At 50.8% G+C, this 25,272-nt stretch overlaps 2 protein-coding genes across 5 annotated transcripts; one reads left to right on the forward strand and one right to left on the reverse strand.

The window, feature by feature from the left end:
* Positions 1–293: 293 nt before the first annotated feature.
* On the reverse strand, positions 294–6,285 carry MRPS18B (mitochondrial ribosomal protein S18B). Of its 2 annotated transcripts, XM_002714332.6 has the most exons (7): positions 6,079–6,180; positions 4,900–5,008; positions 4,695–4,792; positions 4,524–4,592; positions 2,761–2,827; positions 1,658–1,717; positions 294–849 (listed from the first exon to the last, which is right to left on the reverse strand). In XM_002714332.6, the coding sequence occupies exons 1-7, from the start codon at positions 6,154–6,156 to the stop codon at positions 569–571; spliced, it is 762 nt and encodes a 253-aa protein (XP_002714378.3). In that variant the 5' UTR covers positions 6,157–6,180; the 3' UTR covers positions 294–568. The 2 variants fall into 2 exon arrangements, with proteins under 2 accessions (XP_002714378.3, XP_089190461.1); XM_089334335.1 differs by lacking the exon at positions 2,761–2,827 and having other exon boundaries at positions 6,079–6,285.
* PPP1R10 (protein phosphatase 1 regulatory subunit 10) lies at positions 6,250–24,364 on the forward strand. Of its 3 annotated transcripts, none has more exons than XM_051854895.3 (20): positions 6,250–6,483; positions 7,034–7,551; positions 13,478–13,595; positions 14,527–14,613; positions 14,770–14,905; positions 15,288–15,339; positions 18,303–18,380; positions 18,481–18,654; positions 18,783–18,888; positions 18,988–19,100; positions 19,878–19,978; positions 20,162–20,309; positions 20,384–20,542; positions 20,639–20,885; positions 21,036–21,099; positions 21,216–21,410; positions 21,571–21,646; positions 21,877–21,990; positions 22,269–22,928; positions 23,149–24,364. In XM_051854895.3, the coding sequence occupies exons 3-20, from the start codon at positions 13,489–13,491 to the stop codon at positions 23,256–23,258; spliced, it is 2,727 nt and encodes a 908-aa protein (XP_051710855.1). In that variant the 5' UTR covers positions 6,250–6,483; positions 7,034–7,551; positions 13,478–13,488; the 3' UTR covers positions 23,259–24,364. The 3 variants fall into 3 exon arrangements, with proteins under 3 accessions (XP_051710855.1, XP_051710853.1, XP_089190460.1); XM_051854893.3 differs by lacking the exon at positions 6,250–6,483 and adding an exon at positions 6,668–6,800; XM_089334334.1 differs by lacking the exons at positions 6,250–6,483; positions 7,034–7,551 and adding an exon at positions 9,376–9,721.
* Positions 24,365–25,272: the final 908 nt, after the last annotated feature.

The following is a 25,272-nucleotide window of genomic DNA, read 5'->3' on the forward strand; positions in this document are numbered from 1 at the left end:
CGCCCCCCCACCGCAAGCCGGTACCATGGCAACGCATTTATCCTTGGCCTAGCATGTCGTTCTCAACCCTCCTTGGGCCTCGGTGAACTGCTGGACATGCTGCGACCACTACGCATGGGTGAGGGGCACAGCTGCCCATCCCCACCCGCTTCTGGTCAGGGTCAGGGCCGGCTTAGACCTGGCCCTCTCCTGTCCACAGCAGCACGCGGCTTCTTCACTTAAAAGCCAAGACCGGACACCAGCTGGTCACCCCCGCCCCCAGTAGCATTCATCCACGCCCAAAGCAAGCCAGAGACAGGAGATAAAGCTTTATTGTGGAGAAGCTGAGGTGGCAGAAATCTGAAGAAGCAGCAGCCGAATGTTCAGCCCATTTATTTACAGTATATAGGGGACAGTTTCCACACACACCTGTGCTGGCCCCCTCAGCCCGATGAATGTATACCCCTTCATCACCAACCATGTTCTCCCTGGACCTGCTGCTGGCCACACAGTAAATACAATTTGACAAGGTACATCCAAGCACGTAACCCTAGGCACTGTCTCCTAACCCGCAGGCTGCCTTCCCAGGCTACAGCCCCTGCAGAGCACTCTGGGAGCCCGCCCCCTCACTGGAGGGGGCTTCTGCTGGTGCTGCAGGCGGAGGGCCGCTCTCTTCTCGGAGATGGCCCTGATAGAGCCGCCGAAGGCGGGACAGTTCTCTCTCTGGTGGCTGTGTCCAGCTGTACCACGGGTACCAGGGATCGCCGGAAACCAGGGTGGGGGCTGGTGGAGTGGCACTCACAGCTCCGTGAGAGGTACTGAAGTCAAGGTCCCGGGGCTCAACCTGGGGAATGTGGTACCTGAGGAGACCTGGAGATTAAAAGGACAAAATGAGGGAGGGGCCACAGAGGGACCTAACAGGGGACTAAGACAATAAGAAAAGATGCCCCCGTAAAAGGTGCACTTATGCACGGTGTATATTACACAAAGGCAACTGGTATGAGCTCATACTGCCCGTACAGCCGTGCACCATGGCTATGAGAGCACAAACCCAGCAGGAGACTTCTCACTGTCTGTACAAAGGTGCTGTGTGGCCAGGGCCAGAACTGTCCACAGCCTGCTATAGCAGTGGAACCCTAAGTCACAGAGTAAGAGGGAGGGGAGAGGCCGGCACTGCGGCTCACTAGGCTAATCCTCCGCCTTGCGGCGCCAGCACACAGGGTTCTAGTCCCGGTCGGGGCGCCGGATTCTGTCCCGGTTGCCCCTCTTCCAGGCCAGCTCTCTGCTGTGGCCAGGGAGTGCAGTGGAGGATGGCCCAGGTGCTTGGGCCCTGCACCCCCTGGGAGACCAGGAGAAGTACCTGGCTCCTGCCATCGGATCAGCGCAGTGCGCCGGCCGCGGCAGCCATTGGAGGGTGAACCAACGGCAAAGGAAGACCTTTCTCTCTGTCTCTCTCACTGTCCACTCTGCCTGTCAAAAAAAAGGGGGGGGGGTAAGGAGAGATGAACAACAAAGGGAGGGGCAATGGCAAGGACAGGAGAGGGGACAGGGAGTGCAGTAAGACAAGGACTTCAGGGTGTTTCCTTCTCAGACAGGCCATCTGCAGCAATGCTCCAGATCGGAGGCACCTCACAAAAGGAGCCTAACAAAACTGCCTGGTGCCCCATTTCACACTCACCGTGATCTCTGGCTTTCTGGATGGCCTGGGTCAACTTCTTGTGCTGCTTCATACAGACTCCTGTGGGGAGAAGAATGGTTAATGTGGTGCTCATCCTATATGGCACAGTGAGTAACAGAACACAGGTGCTCTGGACGGGGACAGAACTGAGTTGGAATACAGCTTTACCCAAACACCCTGTCCGCCTGACTCCCTCGTGGGCCTCCACTTTCCCGTCTGCTCCATGGGTACAATCCTCCCCACCTACTAAGAGCTGGGATGAAGCTTCAGGGGGAGGGCCCAGCACCACACAGAAGCCACGTAACAAAGGCCGCAAGACTGGAAGCAGAACATAATCCAAAGGGCAAGTGTGGGTGACTAAAGGACAGAAGGGGACAATCCGCAGAGAAAGACCCGCTATGGGGAGACGTGATTCCAGATCTGGGGAGGGTGATCTCAGAGTAGCAACAACTGTCCCTTCTGCCTTCTACAGCGGAAAGATAAAAAGCTCCGACAAACTGAACACTGATCATCTGCCACCTCCAATAATGGTGGATTCAGCATTGTGCAAATTCACCTTGCTTCAGAGCACAGACTGGCCAGTTTTCTGCTTAGAGCCACACAGTTAATATTGTGGTCTCAAAGGTTCTGTGGTCTCTGTCTCAGCTACTATGCCACTGTAACCTGGAAGCAGCTGTGGACAATACGAAAACAAATGGAGAGCAAAGGGCTAGATCTGGCCTGAGGCCACGGTTAGAGGCTACATATATTTCTGAACTGCCAAACTCACAATGCCAATTCTGGAAAATTTAACTGAACTTTCAATGAACAGCATAAGAACTTATCTGACCACTAACTATGATGCAAACCTTTTGTAAAAGAGAAGAAACTTTATAATAGAAGAGAAACAACCACCAACATTTATTTTGTTAAGAACTACACTCAGTTTGCTTACAAAGGTACCTGCCTGTACCTTCTGCCAACAGATAACTGGTTCAGCATGTGAGTATCCTCACTAAACCACGAGGTTCAAATACACTTTGTACGCTGTAAGCAGGAGCCACCTGTTTAACTGCACAGTCAAGGAGATAATATTCGGGTGCTGGCAGGGATGACGGGCAAACCTGTGTATGGAGCATGGAAGATGATACCCGTGTGGGCGCAGACAAACTGTTCCAAGAGCTTCACGTTCTGCAGAGGAGAATGGTAGAGGGCCATGAGGGGAGAGCAGAAAGGTCTTTGGGGACCAGCCACCTCACATGCACATTCTCGACTCTGTCACTGACCTCACGGAGAAATCCCCTCTGCAGTACCTAGATTCTAAAGCCAGCCTTTGGGCAAGCAGTCGGGATGGTTACTGGAAAGTCCAGAAATCACCCCCAAGAATGCTGTCATCTGCACGTGTAAGTGTTTAATGTACATAACAGCACACTGAATATAATACATACTCAGAACAATTTTGCATCTTTAATTACATAGAACGATTCTCAGCTAGCAAAGTAATCAGAGGAAATGAGACTCTTGAAGAAACAGCAGGTAGGTTTATGGAATGGAGTGAGAAGCATATGTGCTACTCAGTCTGTAATCTTTCTGACTCCCTTGGCCATGCAATTGGTCTATTGCTTTCAAAACCAATCGTCAGGGCCAGTGCTGTGGTGTGGCAGGTAAAGCCACCATCTGCAGTGCCTGCATCCCATATGTACACTGGTTTGAGACTCAGCTGCTCTACTTCCCATCCAGCTCTCTGCTGTGGCCTGGGATAGTAGTAGAAGATGGCCCAAGTCCATGCACCCACGTGGGAGACCTGGAAGAAGCTCACGGCTCCTGGCTTCAGATTGGCACAGCTCCAGCTGTTGCGGCCATCTGGGGAGTGAACCAATGGATGGAAGACCTCTCTCTCCTTCTCTCTCTGTTTCTCTAACTCTGCCTTTCAAATAAATAAATATATATTTTTTAAAGACCAGTCGTACACAGTTGGAAGCGGGCAATTATCCGAGGGGTTTGCAGCTCGTACCTTCCAGCTCTGGGATACCCCACCTGCTGACTGGCACACCAACACCTTCCAGCTTTCCGATGGACAGCCGCTCAGCTTCCCCTCTAACACCTTCACTACAGGCTCAGAACAGCACTTTCCTAAAGGCGGCAGCTCTACGCTGTCACATTCTTTAAGGAACAAATCTTGTCCTCATGACGAAGGCTTTCTGAAAAAATGCTCTATTACTGTGTTTCAGCCCCAGCTGAGGTGTCCTAGCACACTACTGAACATGATGAAAGAATAAAGAAACCCACAGGAAAAAAGAAGGCCAATACACCTGTCAGTAATTGTAATGACTATACATGAGTCTTGACATTGCTATCCGATTAGAAAAGGGCATTTCCCCTACCTGCCGATGTAGACCATAAACTCCACAGGCACAGCATAAGGCTTTTCAGTATAATCCACAGCATAAAGCAACAGGCCAGAGATTGGGGGGGGGACGGGACATAGAGACAGAGAAAGAACTCCCATCTGCTGGTTCACTTCCCAAATGCCTTCAATAGCCAGGGCTGCTACAAACCAAAGCCGGGAGTCCAGGACTAAATCCAGGCTCCTGTGCGGTTGGCAGGGATCCATCTACTTGAGCAATCACCTGCTGCTTCCCAGGATACACATTAACAGGAAGGCGGAACTGGGAATAGGGCTGCGTACTCCAATAAGGGATGCTGGAGTCCCAAGCAGTGCCTTAACCACTATGCCAAATGCCTGCCCCAGGAGTGTTTTTATGTTGCCAGAAAATCACTGCAAAATACATACAAAGGCACAAAGAAATGTGGGGCACCTGCAACAATCCCTGTAGTGTCACAAAAAGCCCCCAAATCCTCATTCTGGAGAAAGGATCCTCCTTACCCTGAAGTCCACGTGCAACTTGTGATCCCGACAGATGGGGCAGGGATTCCCGGCGATTTTATCCTTACGCTGCAGAGAGAAGGCGCTCGCAGTCAAAGGTGTTCAAAAAAGTGCTGCTGCCACGGTCACTAGGGCCTCCACCCCCCGACCTCCCAGCCCTCAGAAACTCACAATACATGTCTTTCGAGTCCGCTGTGGGGGTACCCCACCTTTGTGGTTGCGGCGGTAGTCAGCCCAGACCGGGCGAGAACCATAGCGGTTCTGGTATTCTGAAATGAAAGCCCACACAAGTCACTCCCCGGCAGGACAGAGGTTCTTTCTGTCCACTTATCTCAGACCCCGCTTGTCTACCCCAGGTCCCACCATGCACGGATACCTTCTGAGTCCAGGTATTTCCAGGGTTCATCCTTATACGGGGAAATGGGACCAGTGGGCAAAGAATCTTTCTCAGGGGGGGCTTTGGAGCAAAGAGTCTGGAAGGGCACCTATAAAGGAGGGGAAAACAGAGAACGAGTTGATGGAAAGATGTCAACTGTTTTGCTTGTCACACTTTGGGAAGAAGGGGAACGCAGAGCCCTTGTGTTAGCAGAATACAGCAAGAAGAGCTATGATCTCTGTTGTTAAACTGAAAAAAGTCTAAAGCCATACTTCTCTCCACCTGGATCCTGAAAGAAAACCCAATGTTAGGGGGTAACTTGGATAGGTGATTGGGAAGTGCTCTTATCTGAGAGGGAAGATTTAAGAACCTGGCACATAAAAGGTATTCGTGCTTATGGGAAACAGAGTTTGGCGGAAGAAAAGGGAGGCTGTCCAGTCTCTGAAAACTAAGATGTACTGTGGGGAGGCGGGGGAGTCGCCAATCCAACCCAGTTCGGTCACCAGAGTTCCCGGTTTAATACAAAGTTGAAGGTCAACATTCCATGGGACAAAACAAGCTTGAGTCCTAACGCCGGCCGTAAAGCTCCGGGGCCTATTATTAACTCCGAGGTGACCTCCGTCACCGGTCTTCAGCCCCACTTCAGGGAGTGGCAGCTGGCAAGCCGTCCTGTCCCCCCTGCCCCACCAAGAACCTCCAGAGTGGTGAGTACGTGAGGCCGAAGGGCAACATCCGTTCACAGGACTAAGTTCTCATGTACCATAAGACAAGACACTGAAACCGGTCCCAGGGGGCGACAATGTCTGCTGGCTTTCCTGGGAGGGAGCAGGGAGGGTGTCTTTTCAATCAAAGGGCACTCTGGGACATCAGAGTTAACCACCTGCATCCAGCTATGCGGAACCAAGGGGCCAAAGTCATCACCTAGTTCTTTTGCCGAGACGGGATTTGGGGACGAGGATGATACCTAACCCTGGTTCTTAGCCCTCGATCGGCCCAGGTCAGGCAATGCGCACAGCACTGGTCGGGGTAAGGGGTGGATGCAGGAAGTAAGGCGTAGACTAGACAGCCGAGACAAAGCACGTGGGAAGGTCTCCGTTCGTGGGTTCCTGGCAGTGCAGCGACAACCTAGAGAGGGTACACCAAAGATACGGTTGTGCAAAAGGTCCTCCGAGGAGTTACCTGAACTCCGTAGGCACTTCTGAAAAGCGAAAGTCTAGGAACCCGCCACAGCAGCGTGTTCAATACGGAGGCCGCCATCTTGCCGGAGGCCCCCCGGCAGGCACGCCCGGAGAAGCGACTGCGCATGCTCCAGGGAACTGGCTAAGGTAGGGCTAAGGGCCGGCCCGCAGTGCGGAAGGCTGCGGCGCGTTTGCGTCAGGACGGAAGTGCAGAAGGGGGGCGGGGGGAGAAACTAATTTCAACTGCGTCACAATCAAATTAGCCCTCGAAATTTCTTTTTTGGGGGACCGATCACTACCATTCCTACATTCCATACTTGGAGCTCTCGTCTTGAGCTTTTTTGAAGGCGATTTTGTCCGGAGCCCTCTAAGTGCGCATGCGCCGTTTCCTTTCTACCAACCCAGGGTGAGACACGTTCTCGAGGGCGGAAGTGGTGGGAGCGGAGGAAAGGGCGGGGCTAAGATCCCAGTCACGCGCACGCCGCGGGCGGGGCACGAAGGAGGCGGAAGAGGATGCTCAGGGGAAGGGGCTGAGCGAAGGGGAAAGGAAGTGGGGCCAATCAGATGGCGAGTTGTCTTTCGGGTGGACCAATGAGTTCACGCCTCGCGCACAATGTCTCGCGACAAGGGCGTTTCACTAGCACGTTTGGGCGCGTTGGGCGGCGTCCGGGTATAAAAAACTCTGCCCGATCGGGCAGCCGCCATTCTGGGGTTCGTTTAGAGGTAAGTTTGGGTACTTGTTGTTTGGAGGCTGAGGCTGTTTTCGCGGAGCCCGTTGGTCTGGGGCGCGGGGTAGCAGTGGTTTCGGTTGCGACCCATGGCTTCTGTACGAAATGGGCTGTGTTGGAAGCGGGACGTGGAGGTGTGCTTGGGGACAACAAAGATGGCTCTCCAGGGTGTTGGAAAGGCTGCCCGTACTGATGACCTCTTTCTCCCTTGTGTTCCTCTCACCCCAGGTCTGAATTTTCTCGGAGAAAGACAGGCCGGCCACGAGGAAAGCAGAAACAAGCCGCAGCAACATCTAAGCCCTTGAAAGGATCCTGAGGGGGGAAAGGGAAACAGCCGCCACCAGCCCAACCACTGTGTCTTCTGCCCCCTCCCACTTGCCCACCCCACCAGCCCACGCTGCTTGGGACTTGAAATCTGCGGCCGAAGGACCGTCACCACATAACTGCAAACAATAATCAGCCACCCTCCCTGCCCAAACCCGCCCAAGTCCACTCATCCAGCGCTTACTTTTTTGAATCCACTCAGAATTTTTTTTCTGCGACCCCCCTCCCTATATGGAGTTGGGTGGGGGGGGAAATGAATATTGAGTCGGCCTTTATTTTTTTTAAAGAGACTTTTTGATCCAATGAGGCCCCCCCAAGTCATTTGAGTTTTGGGTCCTGGTTGGTTGTTTTTTTTTTCCTCCAAAATTTTACCCCCCCTCCCCCCTGAGCCCGAGGTGCTGACGTCGCAAAAAAATTGGATAGTAAGTGTCGAATTTTCAAAAACCAGCCTTGCAACAAGAAATCAACGTTTCCCGTTGTGAAACCAAAACTAATGAGAGGAAGCAATGAGACCGTAGAACAAATAGAACTGGAGAAGGACCGAGCCGGTCACTTGGTCTCCATTAAAAAACGGGCCTTGGGGTCTGAACAGTCTTGTTCTCTCTCCCCTACCACCTACCTCTTCCCTGCTCTGCTGCAGGCCTGGAGAGGGTGGAGGGAGGGCCAGCAAGTGAGGATTTTGATGGTTAACCCTTGGTAATCCAGCCAATTTCCAGACTGCCAAAGCCATAGTGGTTACTTTTTATAAGGAGGAACGGGTTGCCTTCCTCCGGTTAGCAGCAGTCTTCAAAAGGGTTAATGAGCTCACATACAAAAGATGGTGGATCTTGAGGCCCAGAGTCCCACTTCTTTGTGTGTGAGACACGCAGGGTGCCTTTCAATTTGCCAGATTAATAAGCAATCTGTACATAAAGATTGCAGGGTAAGGAGATGGGCAGAGAAAAAAACAGCTGGCTATGACTTTTTAAATGATTGTTAAATCCTCTCAATTTTAATGTAATTTGCTTGGGGTATATTTGTGTGGTTAAATACGTGGCAATCTAGGAATAAAGATTGCAAGACACTTAATTTAGGGCAAAATAATATTAGTGCCAGTACATACAATATAACAGTTGGGGCGGTAAAGAATGTTTTGTAATTGTTGCAGGTTGCATAGGTTATTTAAAAGCAAACTGATTAATTACATTTTAACTTGGTATCTTTTTGGTGGGGGGGATACAGTTGAAATAGAGGGTTGGGGAATGTGGAATACAGGAGTATAATTTTAAAAGCCATTATTTAGTGCATTGAATGCTAGCTTTCTAAAAGATTTGTGTCGTTAAAAGGAATTTTTTTTTCTTCCCTGCTTCAAAATGGCGACTTTTCCTTGTCCTTTTGTCTTCCCGGCGGCGGTGCAGGTTGTGTCTTGACCCATTTTTCTCCTGTCCTCCCACCTCAACCCTATTGTTGAGGGGGGCTCAAGTCCTCCCCCTTTCCCGTTTTGGGATAATGGGGGTGGTCAGCGGTAGCAGATTGAACTTCCTTGGCAAATTGAATTCTTTCCCGCAGAAAATTGTTTTTAATATTTTACTGCTTTTCATTACGCTCTTAAATGATTCAAAATAGATCGAGAGTTATTGAGGATGGGCTGCCGGTTTTTGTTACTCAACTGAAAAGGGGTGTTTATAATGTAACGAGCTGCCGGCAGGGCCGGGGCGGCTTTGTACCTTCTGAGTCCTCTTCTCCATGACAAGATGGCCGCCCTCCTTCTTTGTTGTTTTTTCTCCCCCTTCTGCCATCCGGCGCCTAGGGCCGCCCTAGACACTTGGTGAGGGGGAGGAGCAGCAATGAAAGGTGATGTAATCCGCTTGCTTCCTCCTCTCTCCACCCTCAGACTCCACCCCTGGGCAGATTCCTTCTGGGCTCCCTGTGCTCAGTGCTGCTAGGCAAAGACAATTTCTGTATTTTCTTTTAGATAAAATCGTTTTTTAAAAGTCTTAAAAGACAAATGCTTTTAGGATTTAGCTATCAAGGCTGTACATCTCCTTGGGTAGATGTAGTTTTTATATTTAATGATCAGCCCCTTGCTTTGATTTTCACCTTCCTTCACTCATCACAATTGCTTGGAAGTTTTCCCCACTTCAGTTGCCAAGAGTGAAGAACCAGTAAACCTCAACTGTACTTTAAGCCTGGGAAGCTTTCAGGGGTCAGCGTGTGTGTGTGTGTGTGAGAGAGAGAGGGAGCGTGAGTGCGGGCGTATATGTGTTGGGGGAGGCTGGGGAAGACACACGGGCTTGTGATCAGAGAGTAACTTTAGACAAACGGCCTAATGAACAAATGTGCCATTTCTACCGGGGAGCCAGTCCTTGAGCCTTGTGCATTTGGTCGCTTTGTGTTCTCTGAGAATATGGGGGAGGTGGGGTACTTTTAGAACTTCCTAAATTGCCCTATTCCCACCTCGGTTTGGGGGTGAGCTCTTTGTCTTCAGTGCTGTGTCACGTTCTGCAGTTACGTAGTTTTCCTGCACATTGGTACTAGGATGAGAAGTGAATCTTTAGGAAAGGAGGCGGCAGTTGTAAACTCAAGGCAGGGGGAATGAAGCTACGGTTTCTGGTAAGCAAAATCATTTCTGGTATTACATTTCACAACCTCCATTTTTTTCCAAGGAGTCACCTTTGTAGAATTTCTTTTTCCTGCTCTTCTAAGAAATTCCTTAAAAGCATTAATGCAAAAATAATGTCCTCATTTTCAACTTGCTTTGGCAATTGGTGCATGTTTGAAAGCCATGCCCTATCAGTGGTATTCGGTGTCCAATTCTTTTCTTGCTTTTCTTCCCTCAACTTTTCAAAGTCAATCTTTATCAAGCTCTCCTACTTTCATTTAAAAAAAATCCTGCATTGCAATGGAGAGGTTCTAGACAGAATCCAGGACCGGAAACCATTCTGTAGAGCTGTCCTGTAGTGATTTAGGACTAATCCTCTCGGGATGGGTTCTTACATTATTAAAAGGATCTGGATTGGATGGGAGGGACTCTTCGATGTGTCTGTTGGCCACAAGTTCTTTTATTATTATTTTTTTATCTCTTAAGCAGTTTGCCATGTGCCTCTGCAGTATACATTCCTTGGGAGCTGCAGTCTGCCCATTGGGGTTCCTGATCGCTAGTGAACAGGGGATTAATTAAGAAGATGGTTCTTCACATAAGAGCTGGAGAACGAGGCCTACCAGGGGAACAATCTATCTGGAGATCCTGTTCCTCGTAGTTTGTGACTAGTAGTATTTTGAGATCCTTTTTAAGGGTGGGGATGATATGTATGGTTTTTGCATCCTATTGAAAAGCAGTTAAGCATCTGGAAAACTCATGTACCAGGTTCTCAAAACGGTTTTGAGGGGTAGGGACTTAGTACTCAGAATAAAGATGGGCTCTTGCCAGTCACCTGAGAGGTTCTGTTCACTGCTGAGTTCTAAGAAATGCCTAAAACAAGGAAAAGGGCAGTAAAGGGATATCCTGAAGTGCCAAGGCTTCTAAATGAAGGTAAACTTGGGACTTTGTCCTTTTGTTAGAAGATAGTCCTGTTCCTTTTTAATGGGCTCTTTATAGAATTTTTGTCCTGAACCAATTCAGTCCTACTGGCGATGGGTTTGGAATAAATAGCCAAGTTACATATTTTTTTTTCCCCTTTTAAATTGAATAACTTTCAAGTAAAATTCATTCTGGAGGCAGGAATCGTGTCACAGTGTGATAAAAATTCCCAGTGCTTTGCACCAAAGCAGTGCATGGCCCTGTGTGCAGCATCCATAAGGAAACCATAACTTGACGTGGTGGAGGTAGGCCAGGGGCTGCCTCCAGCTTTCTAATATGTTCTGCCTTCAAGAAAAGTAGCAGCTCATTAGAAGAAAACAGTCATGGCCCTGGAATATTTATGGTTCCAGAAAGCTTTCACTCGAGGCTCCAGACCCTAAGTAGGTAATGTTACTACACTCGATCGCTGCCCTTGCGTGTTTTCCCTTTTCAGCTCCCTTGCATTCTCCACTATAGGCCTGGGCTGGCTCTGTTAAGCTCTTTATTCCTGTCTACTTGAGTGACTTGGAGCTTCTTTGTTTCAAAGTAAGGGAGCTAGGATTTCAAACACTCGGGGCCCTTAATTTTTTAAAAAAGTAAAAATCTGGGTTAAAGCCATCATGAGAAAAACCCACTTGGAATTTATCACATGGCTGGTGCTCATGAAACAAAACTCGCATTTCCAAGATACAGGTCAATAGTTAACATTTCTGTAGCCTCCCTTGACTGTTAGGGCTTTTATTCTTGCTGTTTATAAAAAGGAATTTAAAAGTACTTGGCTGCTATCCCCAGCAGAGGGCACCGGGCAGAATTTACCTTTGTACTCATTGGTCCATATTTCTGGCTAAGGATGAATATTCTCTTGTCTCGCACCCTATTTAGTGAAGGAGCATTTATGCTCAGATGACTATAGATTTTTAGTTCTGGAGGAAGTAGGCCTATTGGCTTAACTTAAGAGTTGGATGTGCAAAAGGAAGTTCTCCAAGGTTTTGTATATTCTGCTCTGGGTTGAAACCCATGGAGTTAGCTGTGTTCATAGGGACTGGCTCAAAGTGATGTTTAACTCAAAGCTTTTTTTGTCAAATTGCGTATTTTTGGTTTAGGATCTGATGGTAGGTGTATGTATGTGTGTGTGGATTAATATTTTGAAAATTTCTTACTCTCTTGGTTGCAAATGATATGTATTACTGCTTTGGACCTGTTCATTGCTTTTCCAGGCTCCAGCAGATGAGAAATTGGTTTTCACATACCCCTTTATCGTATCCCAAGTGTCATTTCTGTATAGTGTCTTAATACGTGGGAAGAATTCCTTTCTCTTTCACACTTCAGTGGATCTGTCCCACAAACTTGTAATCCTTTCCAGGATTGGACGTCAGTGTTTTTCCCTCTGACCTCAGGTTCCCCTTGTCCTCGTGAAGCTCCCAGGCCAGGGGCAACAGCACAGCTGACCTAGATTGGCTCACCGCTTGTCTCGTCTCGTCTTCTCTCCCTAGGTTCAGCCACAGGTTATGATCGCCAGAACCAAGATTGTACTCCCGCTCTGCCTTCCTGGGCTGCCTTCTCTGCTGCTGCTGCTTGCCTAGTTTGTTAGGATCTGTAAAGTTAGAAGTTGACCTTGTTGGGAGGACTAAAAAAGCTTAGGTTGTTAATGTTTTTCTTTTGTGGTTTTGCTGAGAACTGATTGGCATTATCTTACAAGAAACCTGTCTTCTATATAAAATAGAATCATCTCTTAAAGTGCTGGCTCGTTTTCCCACACTTTTGTGGGGATTGTGTCTGTTAGCTCTGTCATGGTGTGGGATACAGGAGGTGGTTTTTCCGTCTGCCTCTTCCTTCCCACTGTTAGCCTGATTTCCCAAAGGCAGAAATTGCCAAGGTGGCTTGCTGTCTTGGTTCTCAGAAGTCAGTGTTAGAGAATTTTTATTCTGGCCCAGAAATTGCTTCACACTTCTGTTCTTTCCATAAAAGGAGTCTCGCTTTTAACTCCCTTTCCGATCTGATCAAGGTAGCTGCTTTAAAATTTAGTGGCAGTTTTTCAGCCTTTATCTTTATTTGTTCGTTCTTGCTGGTTCCATGGCTTCTAGTTTCAAGAGTTTCTTGAGGACTTTGGATGGTGGCATGATTTTAAGGGGAATAGCCAGATTTGTGCCTGCTTTTGAAACCAAAAACTAATATTCCTTTGAGGCAGTAAAAACTTGTGCATGGTTTGGTAATTGAGTGGTATCCACTCACGGCCTGGAAGGACATTTCAGAGCCCCGCTCTCCTGCCTCACCTCCAAATCCCTTGGGAGGCTTTCTCTTATTTTTTCCCCCCCAAATTGTTTTCTTCTACAGCTTCAGGTGATACATATCCTGTCATTTGCAGTGATTATGCCTCTTAATGGACCACGATAAAGAGAAATGGGCCCAAATACCAAAGATTGGCCCAGTTCCGTGCAAACTATAAGCTTTCTCAGAGCCGAATTTAGCAGCAGCTGAGTGAGACGAGCTAATATTGGGCAAAAGGCTTAGTGGACTGAGCATCTTGTGGGAACTTGAGTGAGCTCCGATACAGTCTAGTGAAGTTTAGCTGGCTTGGTAAGAGAGCCCCAGTGCTCCAATCTGATTGCCTTCCCACTCAGTGATGTATCAGTCGCCCACCTAACTTGCCAGGACTACCTCAGTAGTTAACACCCAGAAAGCGGGTGCTGGCTGTAGAGGGAGCAGTGAGGGGCTGTGCTGTGAGGCGCAGCCGTGGGATTCCCTGGAGGGCGTGCTGCACTGTCCTTGCCTCCCATTTACTCTGGGTTTGTTTTGTCGTTTCCTCTTAGAAACCACAAGCATGGGTTCAGGTCCCATAGACCCCAAAGAGCTTCTCAAGGGCCTGGATAGCTTCCTTAACCGAGATGGGGAAGTCAAGAGTGTGGATGGGATTTCCAAGATCTTCAGGTGAGTCTGTCGTTCGCATTCACTGTGAGGACAGGTCGCTGTGTGCTAACGTGCCTAGCAGTCTGGCAGACAGGAATGGGTGCTTCTGGAGAGGAAGGGGAGAGTTGGATTAGGATTCCGATCCAGTGACTGCAGGGTGAGTGACAGGAAGAGTCCTTTGTTGGTGCCCATAATGGAGCTGGAGCCCCAAGGAGGTAACACTTGGGAATGAGAGCAGGGGAGCCTGGTGACAGAATTTTTGTTTTTAATCATGTTCTGCCTACTCAAAATGTCATTTTCCTTCAGGGACTCTCATTTTCCAGGGGAAAGCAAATAAGCTATCTTGAACAGATTATGAAGATTTATTTGAAAGAGCAACAGAGAGAGATTGCATCCACTGGTTCACTCCCCAGATAGAGTTACAATGGCTGGGGCTGGGCTAGGTCAAACTCAGGAGCCTGAAACTCTATCAGGGTTTCCTACATGGGTAGCAGGACCCAAGTGCTTGGACCATCTGCTGTTGACCCAGTACATAAGCAGGAAGCTGGACTAGAAGTGGAGCAGCCAGGACTCTAACTGATGCTCCAATATGGGATGCTGGTGTCGCAAGGGGTGGCTTTACCCATTGTGCCAAAACACAAGCCTTGAAGAGATGGTTATTGAGGGTGGGACTCTTCGCCTGGAAGCAGAATCAAATGTCTCCTGTGTGCGAGGGAAGCAGCGATGCTCCCGACCCCAGCTGAGAGACTTTGGGGTGTCCTCATTTGTCTTCCATCCTTCCATGGGTTCCGTGTCACTCTGGATCTATCCCCATCCCACTGGAGGCCTGTGTGACTCCTCCGCTCAAAGTCTCAAGTCATCAGGGATCTCTTAAGGGTTCCACAGATTGGACACTGTTCTGCTGAAAACAAGACCGGCTTTCCCATTTCTAACCCTGACTCCTCCCCTACAGTCTGATGAAGGAAGCACGAAAGATGGTGAGTCGGTGCACATACTTGAACATTCTCCTGCAGACCCGCTCTCCAGAAATACTGGTCAAGTAAGCAGGGACCTGTGGCGCAATGGGGACACGTGGTCGGCAGGTGGGGACGTGAGGCATGGGGTTCTTGGGTTGCTGATGGAGGCCAGGAATGCAGGATATGGAGTTCCAAAACCAAGGACGGGCATTCTAGATTCTCCTTTTGTCTGCCTGCAGGTTTATCGATGTTGGTGGCTATAAGCTTCTTAACAATTGGCTGACGTATTCCAAGACAACCAATAACATTCCTCTCCTCCAGCAAATTCTACTGACCCTGCAGCACCTGCCGCTCACTGTGGACCACCTTAAGCAGGTACTGTCAGTCTTTACAACCTGATTCTTCCTTTTTGGTTGAGCTTCATAGAGGAAAGAGATGTAGCTGCAGGCTTGGACTTTCAAGGGAGAATGGTAGAAAAAAATTGGAATGGAATTTGTCCAAAGACTTGATGTGGCTTGGGTAGTTCATACCTCTGAGCCTCTGTTTGTTCATCTATGAGATGGAAATAAGTAAGCCTGCCTACAGGGTTTTAAGGATTAAATCAGTATGTCTGCAAAGATGCTGTAAAGGTACAGTAGGTAAAGGGGTGTAGTGGGGCTGTTGCTGTTGAGGGACTGTTGGGTGATAGGAGGGGGTGTTAGCTCTGGGCTTGCTTTCCTCGTGGCATTTACCTTTCTGCTGTTGCCATCTGTCGTAGAATAACACAGCCAAACTGGTGAAGCAACTGAGCAAGTCCAGCGAGGATGAAGGTAGGGTGCCAGTCCTTCCCCGACCTCGCTCACTGCCCTCGGTTCTTGCCTCATCTGTGGATTGTCTGCTCACTCCCTCCTCTTTCTACCTCACCTTACTTTTCTTTCTTTTTAAAAAGTTAGTCCCTCTAACTATCCCTTCCTTTCCTGTTCTCAGTTCCAAGTAGAAATTGTTTCTGTCACGTTGACTATAACCTACGGTAACATGCTAACTGGAAGCTGATTCTTCAGATTGCTTGGTGTAAGGCAGACACTTCCAGTCCTTCGGGAGAAGTCCTAGAGTCGATTATCATTTATTTCCATCTTTCTCAATAAATGTAGCATGTTGTGGGCCCTTCAGCATCTTTTTCTGATAGTAAACACACTTTCTGCCAATAAACATTTTTTATTTATTTATTTTTAAAAGATTTATGTATTTATTCGAAAGGCAGAATTACAGAGAGGCAGAGAGAGAGAGAGAGAGAGAGGTGTCTTCACTGGTTCACTCCCCAGATGGCTGCAATGGCTGGAACTGGGCTAATCTGAAGCCAGGAGCTTCTTCCGGGTCTCCCATGCATGTGCAGGGACCCAAGGACTTGGGCCATTGTCTACTGCTTTCCTGGCCTGTAGCAGAGAGCTGGATCAGAAGTGGAGCAGCTGGCACTCAAACCAGTGTCCGTACAGGATGCCAGCACTGCAGGCAGTGGCTTTCCCCGCTAAGGCACAGCACCAGCCCCTGATGAGCATTCTTGTAGAGACTGGCAAAAGCCTGACTGATGGGAGTGTTCCACAGCTCTGAGGGCAACATGTTGATTGGGAGCTCCTGGTTTGACTTGAAGTAAAAGCCTGGCTCTGAAGGGCCCAGCCTTTCCTGAAGCTTAAGTCAAGGTCAAGTCCCTTTACCTCCAGCTAAGGCCTAAGCTGGTTTCCCACCATGTAGGCAGTGTTCTACCAGAGCAGAAATCAGTATTTTTTTTATCCTGATAAAAATACAAGGTTGCTGCTTTAGGGAATCATATCCTAGTTCCTTCCATAAAAGGCATGCCTGCCTGGGGCCCTTTACTGTGGAACAGAGCACTGGCATCCCTGTTTATTTGAACTCACAGTTTTGTTCAGGTAGCAGAACATTCCCAAGCTTTCCATTCTTGTATTAATTCTCAGTGTTGGAGTCCTTTTAGATACTGAGCAGCTCTCTGAGTATTCTTAGTAATAATTACAGGCAATGTGACCTGTAATGCAGGGGTTCTCATTCAGTCACTGCCAATCTTCTTTTTTCTGTTTCCTCTTTGAGCTAGCTGCCCCATTTGAATGTGGATTTAATTACTCTAATTCCTTTAGATAGTGAAATCTATATATGCCTTGCACTGGCTCCCCCAAGGTGTTAGGATATTCCTGCATTGGGGACGCATTGAGGCTTATGTTACCCTAGGTACAGACATTGGCAATTGTGTGACTGTTTTGAAAAATTAGATTTTTTAATGTTCTTTGATACTCTAGTTAATTAAATGAGCCTGTAAATGGAAATATTTGCGAGAGAGGTGCTGTAGATGAGATGTTATTTTCCATATATGAAAGGAGATACAAAACAAGCTACAAAAGTCTTGTTTTCATATGTTTAGAAACAAATTATATTCTTTTGATTCTCTGATTTCCCAAACCTAGATTGGCCTACTTATAAGCTCTCTATTTATTTGAAAGGCAGAGAGACAGATTTTCATCCACTGATTGACTCCCCAAAGGCATACAACAGCCAGGGCCAGGAGCTGGCAGGTTAATCCAGGTCTTCCGTGTGGGTGACAGTACTTGAGACATCACTGCTGCCTCCCATGGTGTATGTTAGCAGGAAGCTGGAATTGGAAGGGGAGGCAGGACTGCAACTCAGGCACTCTGACAGGGGATATAGGCAACTCAAGTGGTGGTGTGTGTTTTTTTTTTATGATTATTTTATTAGAAAGGCAGAGTTACAGAGAGAGAGAAGGAAGTCTTCCATCCACTGGTTCACTCCCCAGATGGCCGCAATGGCTGGAGCTGAGCTGATCTAAAGCCAGGAGCTTCTGGGTCTCCCACGTGGGTGCAGGGCCCCAAAGACTTGGGCCATCTTCCACTGCTTTCCCAGGCCATAAAAGAGAGCTAGATTGGAAGTGGGGCAGCCTGGACTTGAACTGGTGCCCATATGGGATGCCAGTACTGCAGGCAGCGGCTTTACCCTTTACACCACAGTGCCTAAGCAACCTTTTAATTTTTCCCCGGAATGATGTTAGTGACAATGACTTAAAAAAAAAAACAACAAGGTGGCTGTTTGGTGCAGTGGTGCACTTGAGGGACCGGTGAGAGAGACCTGGAAGAAGTTCCTGACTCCTGACTTCAGATCAGCACAGCTCTGGCAGTTGCAGCCAGCTGGGAGTGAACCAGTGGATGGGAGACCTCTCTCACTATCTCTCCTCTCTTTGTAACTCTGACTTTCAAATCTTTAAAAAAATAAAGACACTTGGCCGACGCCGCGGCACACTAGGCTAATCCTCCACCTTGCGGCGCCGGCACACAGGGTTCTAGTCCCGGTCAGGGCGCCAGATTCTGTCCCGGTTGCCCCTCTTCCAGGCCAGCTCTCTGCTGTGGCCCAGGAGCGCAGTGGAGGATGGCCCAAGTGCTTGGGCCCTGCACCCCATGGGAGACCAGGAGAAGCACCTGGCTCCTGGCTTCGGATCAGCGCGGTGCGCCGGCCGCAGCAGCCATTGGAGGGTGAACCAACGGCAAAGGAAGACCTTTCTCTCTCTCTCTCTCACTGTCCACTCTGCCTGTCAAAAAAATAAATAAATAAAGACACTTAAGACTTTGGTTTTTAAGTGTATCTCAGCTTTAAAACTCTGGATTGCTTTTTCCATTGCATAGATGTTTACAGCAGTTTTACAGATGTCCCATTTTCTGTTGCTGGAAGAATGATGAAATTATGTAAACTACTTAGGCGTTTCCTCTCTCACCTGCAGAGCTCCGGAAGTTGGCCTCGGTCCTTGTCAGCGACTGGATGGCTGTCATCCGTTCCCAGAGCAGTGCTCAGCCTGCTGGTGAGGCCTCGGTCCTGTGTGCTTTGTGTGTCCCAGCCTGCTTCACTTCTGATGGCTTTCTCTTTAAATAAATCCTTTGTGCTATGTGTTTTTGAAACAGAGAAAGATAAGAAGAAACGTAAAGAGGAGGGGAAGAGTCGAACCACCCCTCCTGAGCGGCCTTTGACTGAGGTGAAGGCTGAGCCCCGGGCTGAGGAGGCCCCGGAGAAGAAGAAGGAGAAGCCCAAGTCTCTTCGAACCACAGCACCCAGTCACGCCAAGTTCCGATCCACTGGTGAGGCTGTAGGCCGGCCTCACGGGAGAGGCTTTGGGGTCATCATACAGGTCTGGGGGAGTGTTTGGCAGGAAGTCAGAGGAGTGGGGGCCCTGGGCTCCCCTGCCAACACCGCGTCTCTCTCCCAGGACTGGAGCTGGAGACGCCGTCTCTGGTGCCTGTGAAGAAGAACGCCAGTGCAGTGGTGGTCTCTGACAAGTACAACCTTAAACCCATCCCCCTCAAGCGGCAGAGGTATGGGCTGCGTGGCAGATGTCTGGGGGGGGGGGGGTCTGTGGACGGGAGGGGAGAGAAGAGAGGAGTCAGAGAAGGTGACGGTTCCTCTCCTGACAGCACTGCAGCTGCGCCAGGAGATGCTGTGCCCCCTGCAGAGAAGAAGTACAAGCCCCTCAATACGACACCCAATGCCACCAAAGAGATCAAAGTGAAGATCATCCCGCCGCAGCGTAAGCAAAGCAGGGACTCTTTTTTTTTAAAGATGTATTTATTTATTTGAAAGACAGAATTACAGAGAGGCAGAGGCAGAGAGAGATCTTCCATCTGCTGGTTCACTCCCCAAATGGCCTCAAGGGCCAGGGCTGGGCGAAGCTGAAGCCAGGAGCTTCCTTGGGGTCTCCCACAGGTGCAGAGGCCCAATCACTGGGACCATCCTTTGTTGCTTTCCTATGCACGTTAACAGGGAGCTGGATCGAAAGTGGGACAGCCAGGACTCGGATCCGGCACCCAAATGGGATGCCTACTGTGTCACAGCACCAGCCTCTCAAGTGTATTTTTAATTGAGAGCAAGCTTTTAATTGGAATGGATGTCCAGAGGCAGGGGAGGAGCTATTTTCTCTCAGGGTATCCTTACATTTTTCCACCCCTGGAACTCCCTTTTCGTGGGGTTGCTTTGGAGCAATTTCAGAAGTGAGGGAGTGGCACCTTCGGCGGCGGCCAGTCAGGACACTCCTTCCTGGCACGGGGTCTGCTCTGCCCAGGCCCTGCTGTTGCAGTTGCCTGAGCTCTAAGTCGAATCCAAAGCCACAGTTTCTTGCCAAGAGGATGGTGGAATGATGACAGGACTTCTGGGTGAATCCTCCTGCCTGCGCTGCCCCTTGGTCACCATCGGCTGACCGTGTCCTAAGTTGAGGCGGGGGTCTCCCCTGGCCCATTTTCTTCCTAGACTACACGTAGGAAGGGAATTATAAAGGAGGTTTGGTGATTTCATTTTGTGCTTTTTCTAGCTATGGAAGGCCTGGGCTTTCTGGATGCTCTCAATTCAGCCCCTGTCCCAGGCATCAAAATTAAGAAGAAGAAGAAGGTGCTGTCACCTACAGCTGCCAAGGTATGGCCCCTAGAAGGAGGCTTCAGTGGCAGGGTGTAACAGGTGAGGGAGGCTGGGAGGGGTGGGGCCGGGTCGGAGACGGTCTTCCTTTATAATATGGCACCATTGGGGCATCCTGCCTAGGACCCTTACTTTTTCTTAGCTTTTCTGTCAGCTCATTAACTTCTTTCTCTTCCATAATAGCCAAGCCCCTTTGAAGGGAAAACAAGCACAGAACCAAGCACAGCCAAACCTTCTTCCCCAGAACCAGCACCTCCCTCTGAGACTATGGACACAGACCGTCCGGGCACCCCCGTCCCCCCTGTGGAAGTCCCAGAGCTCATGGATACAGGTAAGGTAGACATGGGGTCAGGTCTGGGGTGTCCTGCAAGGAAGGATCTGGGTCTGAAACCTCGCCTCTTCCAGCCTCCCTGGAGCCGGGGGCTCTGGATGCAAAGCCTGTGGAGAGTCCCGGGGATCCCAGCCAGCTGACGCGGAAAGGCAGGAAGAGGAAGTCTGTGACGTGGCCCGAGGAGGGCAAGTTGAGAGAATATTTCTATTTTGAACTGGATGAAACGGAGCGAGGTGAGAAGTGATTTCCTACATGACGGGGTGGTACGGGGCATTTCTAAAGGGCTTGGTTGCTTACGTCCCCTCTCGGTTTTTCCCCCTTGCCAATAGTAAATGTGAATAAGATCAAGGACTTTGGCGAGGCGGCTAAACGGGAGATACTGTCAGACCGACACGCGTTTGAGACAGCTCGGCGGTTGAGCCACGACAACATGGAGGAGAAGGTGCCCTGGGTGTGTCCCCGGCCCCTGGCTCTGCCCTCACCTCTTGTCACCCCTGGAAGTAACAGTCAGGAGCGCTACATCCAGGCTGAGCGGGAGAAGGGAATCCTTCAGGAGCTCTTCCTGAACAAGGAGAGGTGAGCAGAACGGTGTCCTTGCGCTGCGGTGCCGTGGGCTGAGACCCCCCCACGGGGGGTGGGCCTTAAGAGGAGGGTGGGCCTGGGAAGAGCTGGGGGGCACGAATCAATGTCTGTTCCTTTCCCCACTGACTGTGGCTTTCTGGACAGCCCTCACGAGCCGGATCCTGAGCCCTACGAGCCCATCCCTCCTAAACTCATCCCCCTGGATGAGGTGAGTCGCAGGGCGGGGCGGGGGGCGGGGCTTGTGACGGTGCTTGATGTCGGTGGGTTTTTCATGTGAGAATCTCTCTCTACACTTTGAGTTTAATTTTCCTCGTGTTCTTTCAGGAGTGTTCCATGGATGAGACCCCGTATGTTGAGACCCTGGAGCCTGGGGGGTCAGGGGGCTCACCTGATGGTGCAGGAGGCTCTAAGTTACCTCCGGTTCTGGCCAATCTCATGGGAAGCATGGGTGCTGGGAAGAGCCCCCAAGGTCCTGCAGGAGGGGGCATCAACGTCCAGGAGATCCTTACCTCCATCATGGTACGGGCCTCCTCCCCCTTCCCACGCCCCTGGGAACCCCCTTAGGGTTCTGTGTGAGCCATCTCCCAGCTCTCTACCCCAGTGCTCGTCTTTCCGCTTACCTTCTATTTGACCATCCCTGTATCCGCTGTCTGGTGAACATCCTCTTGTATCTTCACAGGGTAGCCCGAACAGCCACCCCTCAGAGGAACTGCTGAAACAACCAGACTATTCTGATAAGATCAAGCAGATGCTGGGTAATCTTCATGGGCAGCCCCAGGGCCCTGGGGGAGGAAGCCTGCAGCAGAGTTGGGGAAGCAGGGCCGGGCTGTTGCCACTAGGCAGGGAATGGGGGAGAGACTGGACAGAAAGGGCACCGCTCAGCCGTGTTGGTCCGTGAGGGTCAGTAGGGCACACCTAAATGGGAAGTGAGGCCATTCTTCTAGAATTCTCTTGCTTGACTATTTCACTCCATTTCCCTTAACAGTGCCACATGGACTCCTAGGCCCTGGTCCAATAGCCAATGGTTTCCCACCAGGAGGCCCTGGGGGCCCCAAGGGCATGCAGCACTTCCCGCCTGGACCTGGCGGGCCTATGCCAGGTAGGGTTGAGTGGAGGGTGGGAAGGGGCTTGGGTGCTGAACATCACACTGGTGTATGAGGGTCTTCACCGAAGTCCCCAGTGTGTATTAGGAGAAAAGTATGCATGGATTTCTTTTTTTTTTTTTTTGGTAGCAAAATAGACATCTTTTAATTCCGATGTTTGTGAAGTCCTGCATGTGGGATTGATCAGAAAGGTGGAGGTGGTTCAGGGTGGGCGTCGGCGGTCTGTGTGCAGTGCGCGGCTGACAGTCTTTCTCTGCTTTGCTTTCCCCAACAGGTCCCCACGGAGGCCCTGGTGGGCCAGTGGGTCCGCGTCTCCTGGGTCCCCCACCCCCTCCCCGGGGGGGTGACCCCTTCTGGGATGGCCCAGGTGACCCCATGAGGGGAGGCCCGATGCGAGGGGGTCCAGGACCAGGCCCCGGGCCGTACCATAGAGGCCGGGGGGGCCGAGCAGGGAACGAACCTCCTCCCCCACCTCCTCCATTCCGAGGGGCCCGAGGCGGTCGCTCTGGGGGAGGACCCCCAAACGGACGCGGGGGCCCTGGCGGGGGCATGGTTGGAGGTGGTGGCCATCGTCCCCATGAAGGCCCTGGAGGGGGCATGGGGAGTGGCAGTGGCCACCGTCCCCACGAAGGCCCTGGCGGTGGCATGGGCAGCGGCCACCGTCCCCACGAAGGCCCTGGCGGTGGCATGGGTGGTGGTGGTGGACACCGCCCCCACGAAGGCCCTGGCGGGAGCATGGGTGGAAGTAGTGGACATCGCCCCCACGAAGGCCCTGGACACGGGGGGCCCCATGGCCACCGGCCTCATGATGTGCCCGGTCACCGAAGCCACGACCACCGAGGGCCACCTCCTCACGAGCATCGTGGCCACGATGGCCCTGGCCATGGGGGAGGGGGTCACCGAGGGCACGATGGAGGCCACAGTCATGGAGGAGGTGAGGACGCTCCCTGCTCTGCCTGCAGCTTGTGGTGTCCCAGGGGAGCAGGGGAGACCCGGTGCCATGGGTGTGCCAGGGAGCACTGGGTCTCTTGGTGTCCCCACATGCATGGCAAGCCCCACCCCCTGCCCTTTCCCCAGGGCTGTGTGGATGGGGTGGTGAGGGTGGGGGTGGCCTCCTGGCGTGTCCCCTAACCAGTCTGCCGTTGTTCCCACAGACATGTCAAACCGCCCTGTGTGCCGACATTTCATGATGAAGGGCAACTGCCGCTATGAGAACAACTGTGCCTTCTACCACCCGGGTGTCAATGGGCCCCCCCTGCCCTAGGGACCGCCTGCCCCCCCGCCCCCGTGGATTGCAGCCTTGCTCCTTCCACCTTGTTATGGCTTCTGTGAGGCCCGTTTCCCCGTTCCCCAGCTGATGAGCCGGCCCCTTCAGTTCCCACCTGCTTGGGTTCCTGGGGGGTTTCTGATCACTGGTGCGCATTGATGTACATATTTTCCTCCAGTCTGGGGAGGAGAGAGACTGGACACGTTCTGTACCCTGGACTACTGAAGAGGAGACCCAGTTGGCTTCACTTTTTGAGGAGATTTCACCCTGTACCCTAAACCCCTTTCCAGTATTACCTTTCATGCCTGAGAACCTAAAGCTGGTTACCCTGGAGAACACCTCTGCTCTCCTGTCCTGGGCCCTCCACACGGCATCAGCTGCACTTAGGAAACCATCCCAGCCAAGTTCATTACTCCCCCTGGGGTGGGGAGATGCTCAAGGGGTATGGTATATCCCTCTGCACTGAGGGCTCAGTCAGCCTGCAGCTGAGTTCTGGATCACGTCGTCCCCACCCCTTGCCTGACACAGAGCCCTCTCTCAACTAAGACTTCACAGTCTTCTGTCCCCACGTCTGCATCCTGGGTTTGCTAGGTTCAGTGATGGCAAATTCATGTCTGCAGCCATTGACAGTTCTAGCTGCATGGGTGAGGCCAGTGGCGTTGGCCTGCCTTTGCCCATAGCCATTCTGGAGACTTCAGAAATGACTTCAGTGAGACCAGCTTCTCATCAACTCTGAGCCCAGCACGCTGGGCCTGACCGTCACACTACATGCACTGCCTCTCGGAGCTGAGCGTGCTCCCTGCCCCCACCTGGAACCTTGTCAGTGTGAGGCATCCACCAGCCTCGCCCTGTCGGCACCTCCGGATCCCTCCCGGGCGCCTTCCTGGATGGATTCAACAAGATGGTTTCACCCTGTCCCAGTCCTCTCCTCCACCTGTCTTGGCATCAGTTGTTTTCTATGAAAACAGTGGATTGGTTGGGTTTTGTGCAGGGTCTTGGGTTAGAGCCACAATGGATTTGAGGATAAGTATTTTCTTTTTCTTTTGGTTTTGTATATTTTGTACATTAATAATAAACAGTGGAAAGAGAAGCAGCTTATTTAATCCATGTTGTGTTTGGAGTATTTTTTTTTTTTTTTTAAGTAGAAATAGGGAACTCCTGTCCACTGATTAACTCTCCAAATGGTCGCATGGCTGTTGCCAGACAGGTAATGCAGCCAGGAGCACGAGCCAGGAATCCAGCTCTGTGAGCCGGCTCCACTGCCTCCTAGGGCCCGTGTTGGCAGGAAGCTGGAGTCTGCAGCCTGAGCTGGGAGTTAATTCCAGATGCCCTTGTGTGTGCATCTTGACTGACAGGGTGAGTGCAGGTGCAGTGGGTTAGGCCCCATGAAGGACACCTGCATCTCGCCTCAGGGTGCCGAGCCCCAGCAGCTCCACTTCCAGTGCAGCTTTCCTACTAATGTGCGCCTGGGAGGCAGTAGATGTCAGGTGCCTGAGCTGCCACCTATGTGGGAGTTCTTGTCCCCTGGCTTCAGCCTGGCCCAACCATTTAGGGAGTGAACCAGCAGATAAGGATGTCTCTCCTCTGCCTTCCAAATCTATTTGAAAAAGTTACAGAGAGGAAGGAAAGGTCTTTCATCGCTGGTTTACTCCCCAGATGGCTGCAACAGCTCGAGCTGGGCTGATCCAAAGCCTGGTGACTCCTCCAGGTCTCCCTCGTGGTGCAGGAGCCCAAGGACTTGCACCATCTTCTGCTTTTCCAGGCCATAACAGAGCTGGATCACAAATGGAGCAGCTGGGACTTGAACTGGCGCCCATGTGAGATGCGGGCACTGCAGGCTTTCCCCACTATGCCACAGCGTCAGCCCCCAGGCTGATCATTTTTAAGAGGAGCAATTTCAGTGGAGAAAGACAAGAAAAGGGAAACCATATAGACTGTCCCAAAAAAGTGGGAAGAAAATAGGCCTGCTGTTAGAGGGTAAAATTATTAATTTGAAAGTCTGCTAGTTCAT

The sequence above is a fragment of the Oryctolagus cuniculus genome, chromosome 5, assembly GCF_051225735.1.
Source record: "Oryctolagus cuniculus isolate XC-2025 breed Fujian yellow rabbit chromosome 5, ASM5122573v1, whole genome shotgun sequence".
NCBI classification, from domain to species: Eukaryota; Metazoa; Chordata; class Mammalia; order Lagomorpha; family Leporidae; genus Oryctolagus; species Oryctolagus cuniculus.